Source organism: Epinephelus moara, chromosome 3 (assembly GCF_006386435.1).
Source record: "Epinephelus moara isolate mb chromosome 3, YSFRI_EMoa_1.0, whole genome shotgun sequence".
In the NCBI taxonomy this organism is placed as follows: domain Eukaryota; kingdom Metazoa; phylum Chordata; class Actinopteri; order Perciformes; family Serranidae; genus Epinephelus; species Epinephelus moara.
The window spans coordinates 5415411-5429288 of record NC_065508.1 but is presented as its reverse complement, the minus strand read 5'-3'; the positions used below and the strand labels follow the sequence as shown (position 1 = coordinate 5429288).

Genomic DNA, 13878 nt, shown 5'->3' with positions numbered 1-13878 from the left:
TAAGTTTTTGCATTTTCACGCCAGCCACTGTGGTTCTCCTAAATTCTTGGCATGTGGGAGAAGTTTCAGTTCTGCAACCTCACCACTAGCTGCCACTAAATCCTACACACTAGACCTTCAAGACTAGAACATTTCGCTGCCACAACAGCACTTATCCTGCAGGAATATGCATCCTAAATGCTTCACTGGTTGTATAAACAAGCACATGCACTTTAACTTGTCACTTTGAGATCATGGGGCATGTTGTATTTATTGTGTTGTTACTGTATTGTAATTGTGTGTTTTTGTGGACACTCCTTGTTGTGCTCACTATGTAATTATGTTTTGTTGTTGAGTTCACCAAAACAAATACGACAATAAATTATTGTGTTCTGAATCAGTGTTCTACATACAAAATAGCATCCTGTAATTCATTAATTTTCTGTAACCACTTATCCTGTTGGGGGTCGCGGGGGGGCTGGAGCCTATCACAGCTGACATTGGGCGAGAGGCGGGGTACACCCTGGACAGGTTGCCAGACTATCGCAGGGCTGACACATAGAGACAGACAACCATTCACACTCACATTCACACCTACGGACAATTTAGAGTCACCAATTAACCTGCATGCCTTTGGACTGTGGGAGGAAGCCGGAGCACCTGGAGGAAACCTACGCTGACACAGGAAGAACAAGCAAACTTCGCACAGAAGGGCTCCCACACCCCAGGGTTTGAACGAGGAACTCTCTTGCTGTGCAGCGACCACACACAACACACTACACTCTGGCTCTGTGTGTGATGGTGTTGTGTTTACCTTAAAGGAGATCTCGTACTGTTCTCCTCCCCAGATCTCCAGACCCGTGTCATATCCTCCCAGCTCCCAGAACCACTTCCTGTCCACAGCAAACAGCCCACCGGCCATCACTGGTGACCTGGAAGACATGTAGAATACAGTTACTGTGATACAGTAAAAGTGCGATGGACAATATGACATTTGAGGTACAATCTTTCATCACCATAACCAAAATTCCACAAGATGATCATCTGTTATTTAGGATAACTGTCATGGTGATTCATGGCTGTTGCTAGGAAGCCCTGCATGGTTGCCAGGATGTACTGTGTGTTTAGTCATAACAGAGGCAGTACTTAAAGCTCTGGTGGTATGTAGTGTAGCTATTAAGAGACCACACAGACAAATAGGCTACGTCTGAAATTACTCTCTCAGTAACTCAGTCATTTCTCTCTATACAACACACACAGTTTACCTCATGGAAGCAGCACACTGATATTTCTGACACTTATGAATCATCATTTTGCGTCATAGCTGACAGGTATTGTGTCGCACAACTGATTTGCACATCTATAAAATGCATTGACGCTGCTTTATTTGTTCCATTGTGGGGATTTTAAAGAGCAAAATGAAAATGGTAGTAAATATACTGCTCTGTATAAACAGGGATTCCTGACAGCCACACAGACATCACATCTGACTGTTTCAGCAGCACAGATAGAGTACAGTGAGGCAGATAGAAGTGAAAAATGCAGTGATGACAGGGATAATGAAAAAGTAAAATCCAGATTTATTTTTGTTTGTGTCTTATTCAACATTCTTGTAGAATACAAAGAACATCTGTCCACACAGAGAAGAAAGTTGTTCAGATTACTTATTGCTTCATTTCCATGAGGTTTGTGTTTTTCTGATGTCTGAGTTTTTTGGTAAATTTTATGAAAATGAGAAAATTATGAGACTACCAATACATCGGGGCCAACTTTGAAAACTACAGGAGGTAAGCATACCTAATGGTTTCCTCTGTCGGTGCACCGATCTGATCTACCGTGGTGATCAGGGTGTCGATCCACAGATATGAACGATATCAACAGCCTGTCAGACTTTTTTTACACATACTTACATTCAAAAATAGTTTCAAGTATAAAGCGTTTATTCAACTGAAGAAGAAAAACCAAAACATTGCACATTCCTCACCATGATACAGCGATCCAGGATTTTAAACGAATATGGGCCAGAGGTATAAAGTTCCTACCCCATGCTTCCAGCGCCTTGCTCGAACCACACCCATCTTCGAACTCGGCCTTCATTATGATCTCAACTATGAATCTGGAAGGTTTCGTGACTGCATTTTGCATTACTTTGACGCAATCACACTCACAAAAGCTGTTTACGGGCAGACACACAGACATATTAACACCTAGCAACATACTCAAAACAGCTTTTGTAATAGTTCCTGCCATAACAGGTGCCACCAGGACCACATTTTGCCATGACGACATGCACACACACAGAATCACAAGCTGGTTATGAATATTAGAATGTGGTTAAACCCGTCTTTTCAACCTGAACAGGTCTGAGCCCTGGCATTATTCATAAAAGAAGGCGTATCCTTCATTACTGTAGACAGCTCCCATCTCACTTGTTTTCCTTGAACATCCAAACTAGATTTGTGAATATGACTGCATGCTGTACAGCTCAATTTGATCCTATAAACTGGTAAATAACAAGGACCTACTTCTGACCACATAAGACTGAATCAAGAGAAATACAGGTCTAATATTTTATTACTGCTCACAGGCTGTGAGAGTTTATTCCTCCCAAGAACTGTGTATTTTCCTGCTGTATGTGACTGTGTTTAGCAACCCAGTGACAGTCTGCACAGTGCAAACCCAATTAACTCATCCAAACCATTGTGAAATCTGACTGGTATGACAAGCTCTGCGGTGCCAAACATAATGGTCCTCGGCTCGGAGCGCAGAGGGAGCTCCTCCCTGGAGTGGAACTGAATGAAATGTATTGAGCAGCTTCTCACCAGGACACCAGTGGTAGAAACAGGGGGTGCAGTAGGGAAGAGAAAGAAACTTTTTATTTGGAGAGCATTTTGTGTATTGAACTACGAAATAATACAAGATAGACGTTGGTTGCTCTCCACTGTGCTTTTTCTTACTCTGACCTTAACCACATCAAAAAAGGAGGCCATATGGAAGAACAGTGTTCCACTAAAAGCAGTTTTGCCCTGTGTCTGAGGTAATTCAAGACACATTCATATAACAAAAGGAGGCACAGGGTAGAATTCTGTCTCACTTCAAATCCAATGTGCTGGGGTACCTTGCCAAAACACTCAAAAATTTTGAGGTGACTCAACTGTACTGAAAGCAACTAGGAAGATGCTAGAAGAGCAAATCTGAACTGAGTTAAGTTTAAAATGTTTTGACTTAAGCAAAAAAAATTGAGCTTCATGACTCTCAACTGGAGTTTCTGAGTCAACTGAGTTCTTAGATCAGGAATAATGGTTCAAAGGCTACACTGACATTACAGACCTTGATGCTAAATTCCTAATCATTTCCTTAGATCCACATGTTTTGCTTAGACTGTTTACATTCATGTTTAAAGTGTCCCATACCTGACAACAGTGTGAATGGATCTCCGCCCTGAAATGCCTCAGTAAAGTCACACACATGCACTTTGGAACAGCAGCAAAAAACGTAACGTTTGCAAGACTGGCATTTGGAGGAAAAATTAATGACATATCAGTGCAAGCGATCGCCTCCTGAATTAATGCTATAGTAGGAAGGTCAGTTTACGTTGTGTGCCATGTGCTTCTGTTTGGGTGAGAGTGTGGTGTATTTGCGGAAAAATGGTCCCATGGAGCGAAAGACATTTGTTTTTGGGATAATAGGCAGTACAGGCTTTCAGTCCACTAGCTCTATTAGCTATTGCTGGTAGCTCTATGAGGAAAGAGCTGTGATGTGGAGGGTTTCATGGAAGAACAGTTCTTCCAAATCTTAGGATGTCGAGGGCTACGATCCAAAACTTCTGTCAGAGCCTCATGACAAGGCTTATACGGAAGCGTCTGGCAGTTGGGCTCCAATGCCTGGTGACTGGGGCAGCCTAACGCCGGAATTCCACTACATGTGTCTCCGTTGCGGAACGGCTGCACTGGTTATCCGCTGCGTGCTCCACTGTCCGCCCGCTGCGTTTGCTGTGCGGAGCGGTGTAGCTCCACCGGACAGTGGGAGTCACGAGGACTCACGAGATCTCGCGAATTCACGCATAATCGCGCGATATAACAAGATGTAGTTTCTATAAACCGAACCACAAAACCAGGGGAGAAGTAGGAAGACATCTCGGTGTACCTCCATGATTAACATCTCCTCGTCCATGGTGTTGTTGGGATTCACAGGACCACAGATGATTTATCATTTGGTAAAATCATAACTGGAGATTTAAAAGCTTTTTCCTCTGCATGCTCTTTGTTCTCCAAACAAAGACAGCTAGGAGACACCCATCTCCACAGGAGGTCTCACCTCACACCTCAGTGAGACACAAGTCTCACAACTTGATTGGACAGAACTTTTTGAGGACATGTGACTCTGATGTCACAGGCATCTGTAGATCTGCTCCCTTCCAACAGATTTTTTTCTCTTCTTGCTCTAGCTGCTGTAGCAGCTGTACACCTCTTTCCGGTTGGGCCTGGAACAGCAGAGGCCCAAACCCCTGCTCCATAGCCCAAACCACTAAAGGGAGGACAATTGATCACAGACTCTCTGACCTGAAACAGAAAGGTAGAGTTGCAAACACAAGGTCTGCAACTAGCTTTCCAGCAACAAGGAACTAAGTGAGTTAGCACCCAGCGTCTAACTCTACAAGGACCCCGAGCGACCAGCTTCCTCGGATCAGAACCTTTGGAACAAAGGACACCACAAAGACTGCAGCTGAAACCACACCTTCCCAGCCTTCTTCTGCCGGCTAACAGCAGTACACCACCAAGTGACTCTTTCCTCCATCCATTCAAGGATCGGTAATGTAACATTCCAAACCTGTACAAATATATATTCATATTCAAAAAAAGTTTGAGCAAATAAACTCAGACACAAAGTGAAATGAAAGAAAAATTTGCTTGACATTTCATCATTACAGGGATGGGGTTACAAGTGCAGTCAAGGAGTGAGTAAGCATGAGTGAGCCCTCGAATAATTTCACATTAAACCTTGTAAAACTTTAAAAAATACACGACCAGCAATATCACACTCTACTTTCCCTGCCTTCCTTCGGAAAACATGGTGGACAGGCCCTGAGACCTTCTTCTAGACATTCCACTGTTATAACATTTTAGGACTGCAATGCATTTCTCTTGTGTTTCTAATAAAATCTAGATTTTAAATCCTGTGATCCACGCTTGACAAAACTTGTAGGATTTAGTAGAGACACAGGAGGCATAGACGTTACCTTCTCCAACTCTTTAAATATGTTTGTCACGCTGCTGACTTGCTTGACTGGGTACAGTGGGTCTGAGCATTCATTGTCCAAGACTTGTTACTTGTATGCCGGACGAAGAAAACATACAGCTGACACTTCGCCACCCTGGAGTAGTGCTGAATAGAATGCAATGTGGACCGACTTTCATAAGGAGATAAAGGATAAACAACGGTGGCTGCAAGGGGACAGAGGAGTGGCATGTGTTGCATGGGTGTGTGTATGACTGCACCAAGTGTAGTGATTGCAAGCTGTTGTGCGGTCACTGGAGTGTGTGAGCTTAGCAAAGAGAGCATAGACACTGTGCGGGCTCTGATTTGTGGGGTGGAGATTGTTAGCTCTTGTTTGACGGAGGGCAAAAACACAAACACACTTCACCTCCTTGGAGTTGTGTGGAATGAGGTGCACTGGCTTCAGGATAGACAACACAGATATCTCACAACTCAGATGAAGCTAGTGAACACGAGGATCATTTAAACACAACCACTTCCAGTTTAATTTACCAGAATAACAGCCAGAGGCACATTCAGCTACAAATGTTTGCCAATAAACACTGTTTACTTTTAGCGTTAGCGCTCAAACCCCTGTTTGTCATCAAATATTCTGCTGCCTAACACAATTACTTGAGGAAATTCAAATAATTTTTTCTGCCCCAAGGCTTTTATAATCTGCCGAGCTTTTACACAGCGGACGACTGCATGGACATTAATCACTGTCACACCAGGAGCTGACGCTGGCTTTCAAATGAAGGGAAGAGAGGAGGGCGGAAAAATAAAGAGGCAGGTTGTAAAAAAAAAAAAACAACACACCAGAATTTATCACAGTGTTGGTAGCATTTCAATTTGAAAGCTGCTGGTTTTACTTAACACAGCAGTAATTAGCAGGGGGGCCTTGCCAAAGCTAATTACAGGGCTGTAATTAGCTTTGGCAAGCTTTGCTAGCTTAGCTACCATGGCTAACAAGGCAACAAAACCATATCAGTTGTAAATATTGACAAATATTTTGATGTTTTTGTACAAGAAAAAAGTGATGGTGTATTTCAAAAGAGACTTCACTTAGTGAATCTGTTTATTGTGCTCTTCAACAATAATTCTTCCTCTATTACTCAATGTATCACTGAAAGAAATGATACCAAATAATGAAAATAATCAATAGCATGGGCCTCATTTATTTCCTTAAGTTTATATATGTATCATGCGATTACATTTGAACATATATATATATGTAAATACAGGAACATTTTACAAGTGGTAATTTACAGGAAATTAGCCTGAAATCTAAAAAAAACATTTGCAGTATTAATGGCAGTAAAGAAGTCATTCCACAAGGGCTTTACTGTTGCCTTCAGTTCTGCACAATATTGTTGCATAGGGCCGTAACGGTACATGTATTTGTGTCGAACCGTTCGGTACGCGACTTTCGGTTCGGCACGACCCTGTACCGAATTATTGGGCGCAGGATATTATTTTATTTTATTTTGTTTTATTTTAATTCCGTTTTTGCGAGCCGAACCATTTAAAATATCTAGTTCCCCGACGGACATAATTGAGTGACGGACTGAGTCCGACCGTAAATCTCCGCTTTCACTTTGTGCAGCGCATTCTCGCATTTTGACAACATGGCAAGTGAGCCTGACGAACCTGAAGACCCACCCGCAAACCTTAAGTCCTCCGTTTGGGAACACTTTGGTTTCAGGGTAAAATACAACGATGGAAATAAACAAGTTGACAAGACAAAAGCAGTGTGCCGACACTGCAGAACAGTGGTCGGGTATGTACTTGGAAACACGTCTAACATGCTAACGCATCTAAAGCGACACCACCCGAGTTTGAACGTTAACCGGCACGACTAGAAAAAGCAATGTGGTGCAAACTACGATATCGTCGTCGTTTAAAAAGAGCGTTTCCCTGACCATCGCGCTAAAGAAATAAGCAACGCCATTGGAGTTGAGTAAAACTGTTTAAGCTGCACTTTAGATATAAGCATGTTTTGTTTACTGCACTTTAACAAAGTGGGAAAGCTAAGAAGTTCCCAGTAAAACTGAATCTGAGCAGGCTTTAAAGCTGACCAGCTGCACTATACTTTTTATTTTAATTGAGTAAAACTGTTTAAGCAGAAATGTATATTTATATTTTTCATTCAAAAAATGTGTTAAAAAAACAGCAGGATTTTATTTTTCACTTTTATATTTCTATTTTCATTCAAACAATGTGAAAAAGCAGGATTTTATATATATTTGTTTCATTCAAAAATTGTGTAAAAAGAGTTAACTGCTGTGGTGGTATGTTTTAAAAAGGTTACCAAGAAGTAAAAGATATTTAATAGTTGTCTATTTTTTTCATTACTGTACCGAAAAAAAACGAACCGTGACTTGTGTACCGAGGTACGTACCGAACCGAGATTTTTGTGTACCGTTACACCCCTATTGTTGCATGAAGGGTTTATGCACTGCATTCAGACAATAATATTCCTCCTTATGTAACTGCCTTTGGACTCTTGTTGCTGACAGTCTGATTGCACCCTACACTGACATTCTCAATCACCTGTGGAGGAGTTGCTTCTTCGTTTTAATTTACATATATCGCACAAATTCTCATGCATCATGGTCATGTAATGTAATGTGCACTGCTGACCAGATTTTTCAACCCTATTTACCGATGTCTTCAACGATCTAAACACAGATGTAATTTAGTCACTGTTCCTACTGAAGCACTAGCATGTTAAACAGTCTTTGTGACTGAAGCTCCTGCCTTCCGTTACCCAAACAATGAACCCTCTTTCTAAGGCACTTAGATCATTTCCTCTCGCCATCTTGATTCATAATCAGCATCAATGGGGTCTGCTCAACATTTTCATATGCCACTGAGCATGATTAGATGTTAATTACTGAATTGTACCATGCAGTGCACCTGTGGAAGCATCTGCATTTGTTACATTTCTTCACTCATTTATTCAGGTTTTGCTATATGTAATATGTTACCATCTGCATTCTGTCGATGCAACTGAGTTTATTCTTAGATAAATGATATATACTGCATGTAAACACTTAACACTAGTTCAGTTTAGTTTACCCTATGTTTGTATGAACATCGCAGTGGCAATAAAATCGTATATTTATGCACACCAACCAGATGTGCTGTGTTTAGTGTTGGGGGCAAAAACTCTAATTTGCAACACCTGCCCACGTCAGATAGGTTAACATGGGCGCTGACTGAAAACTGCCTCCGCTGCTGAGCGCTGTGCTTCGGTTCCGCGTCCGGTGTGTCCAGGGCGTCATGTCAACAACGCTACATGAAGCAGATGAATGACTTTTTCTCTGCAGTGTGAAAACGGCAGCCACTTAAACCACTGACTGTGCACTCCGCCGCCAAGTGGACAGGGGTGGTAATTGCAACCGGCCAAAATGACCGACGGCCTTTAGATTTTCCGGTCATTGTTGTAAAAAAACGGTCAATGACCAAGAATATCCAGTTAACGCGACCCCTGGACCTGTATCCCAAACACACACCATGTGAAACTGTGCGTGGGCAACTGTGCACTCAATGGGTATGGACTAGTACTTAGTTAAAAATTTGAAATAGTAGTATATATTCTGAAATAAAAACAAGAAGCCACTTAAAACTGTGAAAGGTTTTGATAAAACAATTAAAGAAAATTAAGGCGACGTGTAGTAGTTTGTTTAAATCCATGGCCTTTTAAAGCATTTGAGTCATTCTGGCAGCGTTGCTCCACTGGCAATGTCACCACTTTGGGTACAGGATATCAACAACTATTGGATGCATGGCGATGATGAAACAATTTTAGTATGGGCATTCATGGTCATCAAAGACTCCTGATAGCTGTGATGATCCACTGGTTTTTCCTCTAGCACCACTTTAAGTTTCAATTTATTGCTTTAGTGACATGTCTCACCAACTATTGGATAGATTGCCATGTAATAAAGTAGAGATTCACGTCCTCCTCAGTATAAATTGGAATGACTTTGGTGATCCTCTTACCCTTCATCTTGCGCCAACATCAGATCAAATCTCCAATTTACCCAATACTTTGGTTTATGACCAAGTACCTGACAACTCATCCGCCTTAGTTGTACTTTGTGTTTAGTGCCAGTGAGAAAATATTTGCATGATAAAATACAAAACTAAGATGTGAACATTGTCATTACATCTAAACATTAGCAGGTTAACCATTGTCTTTGTGAGCGTGTTCGCAATTTGACATTGGATTTAGATCTAAGCACCACTGCGCCTTTGTACAGCCCCAAGGAGCTGCTAATGTGGCTTTAGTTTTACAATACCACTACTGTTTTATTTGACAAAAAAACACAGAAATTCCGCAATGGCAGACCTTCCAGTAGCGGGACCCCATACAGACTCCCTTTGATTACCTGTTCACACACAAACTGTGAGGTACAAGCTCAGTATCGACCTAAATGATGGTGGCAACAAATATGTGCAGCCAAGTTTTTCCAAACATTTGTTCTTCTTCTTCTTTCAGAGAAACGGAAAGAGAGAACAGTTCAGCTTTGAATGTCTGAATTTACCTTCTCCACCGTTTTCATGTTACATTTTAGTTTTTCAAAGAAGGAAATCGCTTTGGAAACACTGTGTAAAATTGGATTTGCACAGTACAACTGCAGACTGAGCAAGCGAGCAGCTCCACTGAATTAACATTGACCAGCATTGACTGAACTGACCTCAACAGTTCCTAAAACAACTAGAAAAATACAATAGCATAAAAGTAAAGTGCTGGGCTGTGTAGCAAACCTCAGTGCTTTCTTATTGCAGACTGAAGTGTGTGCTTGGTCAGATTCTTAGTCTTAATTAATGTTTAATATAATATTTCTTGGATTCAGGCTATATTTTATTTACATATGTCTTTATATAACACTGACACACTGTAAAGATTAAAGTAAAGCAGTAATAAAAATAATTTTCGTACTCACTAAACTCCATTTGGCCTTTAATATTTGGTTAGATTTGTACTCTTCTTCAGTTTTGATGAGTTGATTAACATTTCCTGATGCCAATCATAATTTTGCTTATTTTAGACAGTTGCCAAAGTTGTTGTAGGTCTGCTTGTGTTTTGACACAATTGCCAAGAACAGGTTTTAGTTTCTTCAGCTGGACAAAATCCCTGCTGGTCTTCCTTAGTCACTGTTCTTTGGCAAGTGTTAGTCTACTGATGAAAGGGAAAAAAATAGAACCCAATGCACCATGAATATTCTAACTCTCAATTTAGATTTAATTAGAAATGCTCAAGTTGATATTCTCCATTTCAGTCTATTGACCTTGAGCAGAGAGAGCGTCAAGGCCTGAGCTTATTGCTAAATGAAACATTGAAGCCCGAAGGAGGGATGAGAGAGAGACAGGAGGAAAGAAAAGCGAGAGAGAGAATGAGGTGATGGCATTGACAAAAGACACAGTGACAGAAGCATGAGAACGGGGATAAAATCATATTCCCACACACACACACACACACGCACGCAGACACACACACCTCCAAGATGGATTTTGCCGTCCCACCGTGCCTCATTCTCCGCTGCGGCAATGTCAATCAGAATGAAAATGAAAATCTTTGCGACTCAAATTGGATTTGCACTGATGAAGGTCATTTCATTGGGCAAGAAGAGCAGACTAATTCACGAAATGAGGATTGATTCTGATTGTTCTGCAGCTCATTTCTTCTTCTTTAGTCTCTTATCTTCCTGCACCACAGCCGCCCTGCCTGATGATACCTACTGTATTTCCCAGGGTACCCAAATAGTCTTTGGCATCCAGAAATAGAGAAATGTTGTCTAACTAATCCCTCAGGGCTCACAAATGGAGTGTCTGGCATCACATGCAGAGTTATTTGGCCTTACAAATAGCAAAATGTGTCTCTGGGTATAGTTTATTTATTCTGGCTTCCATTACTTAAAGGTTACCTGCCAGCAGCACAGGCAGCTGCTTGTTGAGGAAGGACACTGTGGTCAAAATCGGTCCTGTTTGCACTGGAGTAGTATTACCTGGGCAAGGACCGACTACACATGGATTTAAAACAGGCAAGCAGCTAGGGTGCAAACAGTTATTATTTTTAATCTCAACTACTGTTTCAATTAAGTGATTCATGTTTGAGTCTACAAAATTCACACAAGAGTTCCCAAAATCCCAAAGTTTCAAAATCAAACAACTTATTTGATCTGACTAAGGGGGCGATCACACCGAGATGAAACGCTAGAAGCACGATGCCAGTAAAACAATTGTTTTCCTATGATATGACCGGCGTTCAAGCGTCTTTTAAGACGGGCGTTTTTCTGGCGTCTTTTTGGACGCGCGTTTTTGCAGACACTTCTTTTTAGACGCGCGTTTTTAGACGTGCGTAGACGCTGTAAAGTTAAAATATTTTCAACTTTTTGAGCGTCAGACGCCAGTAGCACCATTCAAATCAAATCCTCCTTCCTGTTTTGTTGTGGCAGTTACGGCAGTTTTACGGCACTTACGAGCGACAGACAACACAATGCAATCTGAAAAAATTTATCCTGACAATATTTGATTTTTGAAGAATTATACAACACACGCACACCTCAGTACTAGTTTCATGTAAGCTACTGTCTCTACTGTCTTTAAGGGAAACACTAGATTCATGGGGAGGTGTGTGTGTGTGTGTGTGTGTCACCCGGTTGCGCACGCACCCCCGCTCCACAGGCGCTCCTTGCTGTTTTTTTTGTGTTTTTTGTCTAGCGCGCATTGAATAAGCGCTTCCAGTGTTTCTAGCGTTTTTGAAGCGTCCGCGTTTCTGCGTCTCATTTCTGTGTCATCGCCCCCTTACAGTCCAAAACCCCCCAAATATTCAATTATCACTTGTGTAAAACAGAATAAAGCAGCAAATCCTCACATTTGAAAGACTGGAACCCACAAATAGTTTGAATTTTGCTAGACATGTTTATCATTTTCTGTAAATCTGCAAATTGTTTAAGCATTTAAAACAAACTGAATTTGCAAATGCCCTTGGCAGCACGCAGGTGTAATAGATGATGTGTGAATGGATGTGGAAACAGTGCTGACAAAGCATGTACACTCACAAAACCCCTCTGTGAAGAGTGTGGCACTAACACATTGAGTTGAAGAGTTTCAACTCACACTGGGGCCCCTTTGTCACAGATTTATGTGCTCATGGCACAGTAAGATAACTATGATAAAAAAAATCATCTAAGAAATATAAAATATGTCAAAAATAACTGCACTCACTCAAAGGGTTCACTGGGGTCATCCTTCTGGAGTTCTGAGGGGATGGGTATCCGTTTGTAGTACATTTCCCAGTCGAACGCTCCTCGCATGGCGTCCCCCGCCTGCGTCTCGTAGCCGAAGTTATCGTGGTCGATCACGTCGATCATCGGACACACGATGGTTTTCCTGTTCTGCGCGATTCGGTCTGAGAGACACAGAGGGAGGCAGAGTGGTTGGTGGATTAATGACAACAGGTTGTGCAGAGAGGTTTTTCCAAAGCTTTTCGGCTTTAAAACATCTACTCGCAACTTGTCCTCACAGGTTGCAGATGTCTGGGAGCCGGGAGCAGTCCAACCAAAGCAGGATGTTCCCTTCTCAGAATCTTTCATTTTAAGAGTTTTTAGTTCTGGAGAGGTAAAAGTCTCCAGTGTTTCACAGAGAATATCAAAGATGAGAGAAAAGTTAGAAAATAGTATTTTTGTGAAGCAGAAATGTTTTTCCCTCTACAAATCCTTTAAATAAACTCACTTCAGACAGCCTCAGATTTACTTTAATGGTCCTGAACTCCAGGTTGGAAACCACTGAGTGTTTATTTGCTTGGTTGATACACCTATCAACCAAGCAAATAAAACACTCAGTCAGCTGTGACGGGTGCCCATATCTCGTCTCTACTCAGTTCCACCCAGGCTGCACCATGTTACCTAAATTGGGATTAATTGGCTTCAATAACAGACAGTAATGCTGGTGATACTTTAATTAATTGATGAATGATGTGATGTATGGAGAATGATCTGGGAGATAGCCATGTAGTAAGTAACTGGGTGCTGCCTGGCATAAGTGATGCTTGCCAACTGCATTTTCCTACCATCCCCTCCAAAATGTGTGTTACTGTATGTTGTCAATGTGATGTTTATGTTTTCAGTTCTGTAACTGTCTGCAAAACATATAACTTCAGAAAGCTGATGTAACAGACAGCAGGTCATGGTTTCTCTACAGTCTAAACACTGCACAAAAGTAGCCGGCAGTGCATTAAAGACTCCTGATGTGTGTGGTGTTTGCTTTCTTGTAGTCTACTCTTATCTTTTTGAGTTTTGGACTTTTATCAGGACTCTGTAGCAAAAAGATGTTAATTTGACCCCAATCACACAGAGTGTGTTTAAGCTGCCTGGGGTGGCATTTTGTAATTGTTTTCAAAGAGAGTGAAGCGTTTTGCTTGCTGCTTTTGCTTTCTTTTATGTGCCTCGTGTTTTTGCAGTAGAAACCTGAACGTCTCAAGTTGAAAAAAAACTTCAAGTCAGAGCAGAAAAGTCGTCCATTGACATTTTTTGTGTCATTTCTTCTGTAGTGGCAATGAAAACAACTGGTAGTGTACATAGTCTGTGTTAAGCTAACGTTAGCTCACTTTCATCCCCGCAGGCAAGCTGC

General features: G+C 41.5%; 1 protein-coding gene across 1 annotated transcript in view; it reads right to left on the bottom strand.

Moving 5' to 3' along the window:
- LOC126387853 (polypeptide N-acetylgalactosaminyltransferase 10-like) overlaps positions 1 to 13878 on the bottom strand; it is a 125268-nt gene that overhangs the window by 25264 nt on the left and 86126 nt on the right. Inside the window, exons 6-7 of the mRNA XM_050040577.1 lie at positions 12475 to 12658; positions 794 to 911 (exon numbers count right to left, since the gene is read on the bottom strand). Coding sequence (XP_049896534.1) covers positions 794 to 911; positions 12475 to 12658 — 302 coding nt within the window. The remainder of the gene's footprint in view (positions 1 to 793; positions 912 to 12474; positions 12659 to 13878) is intronic.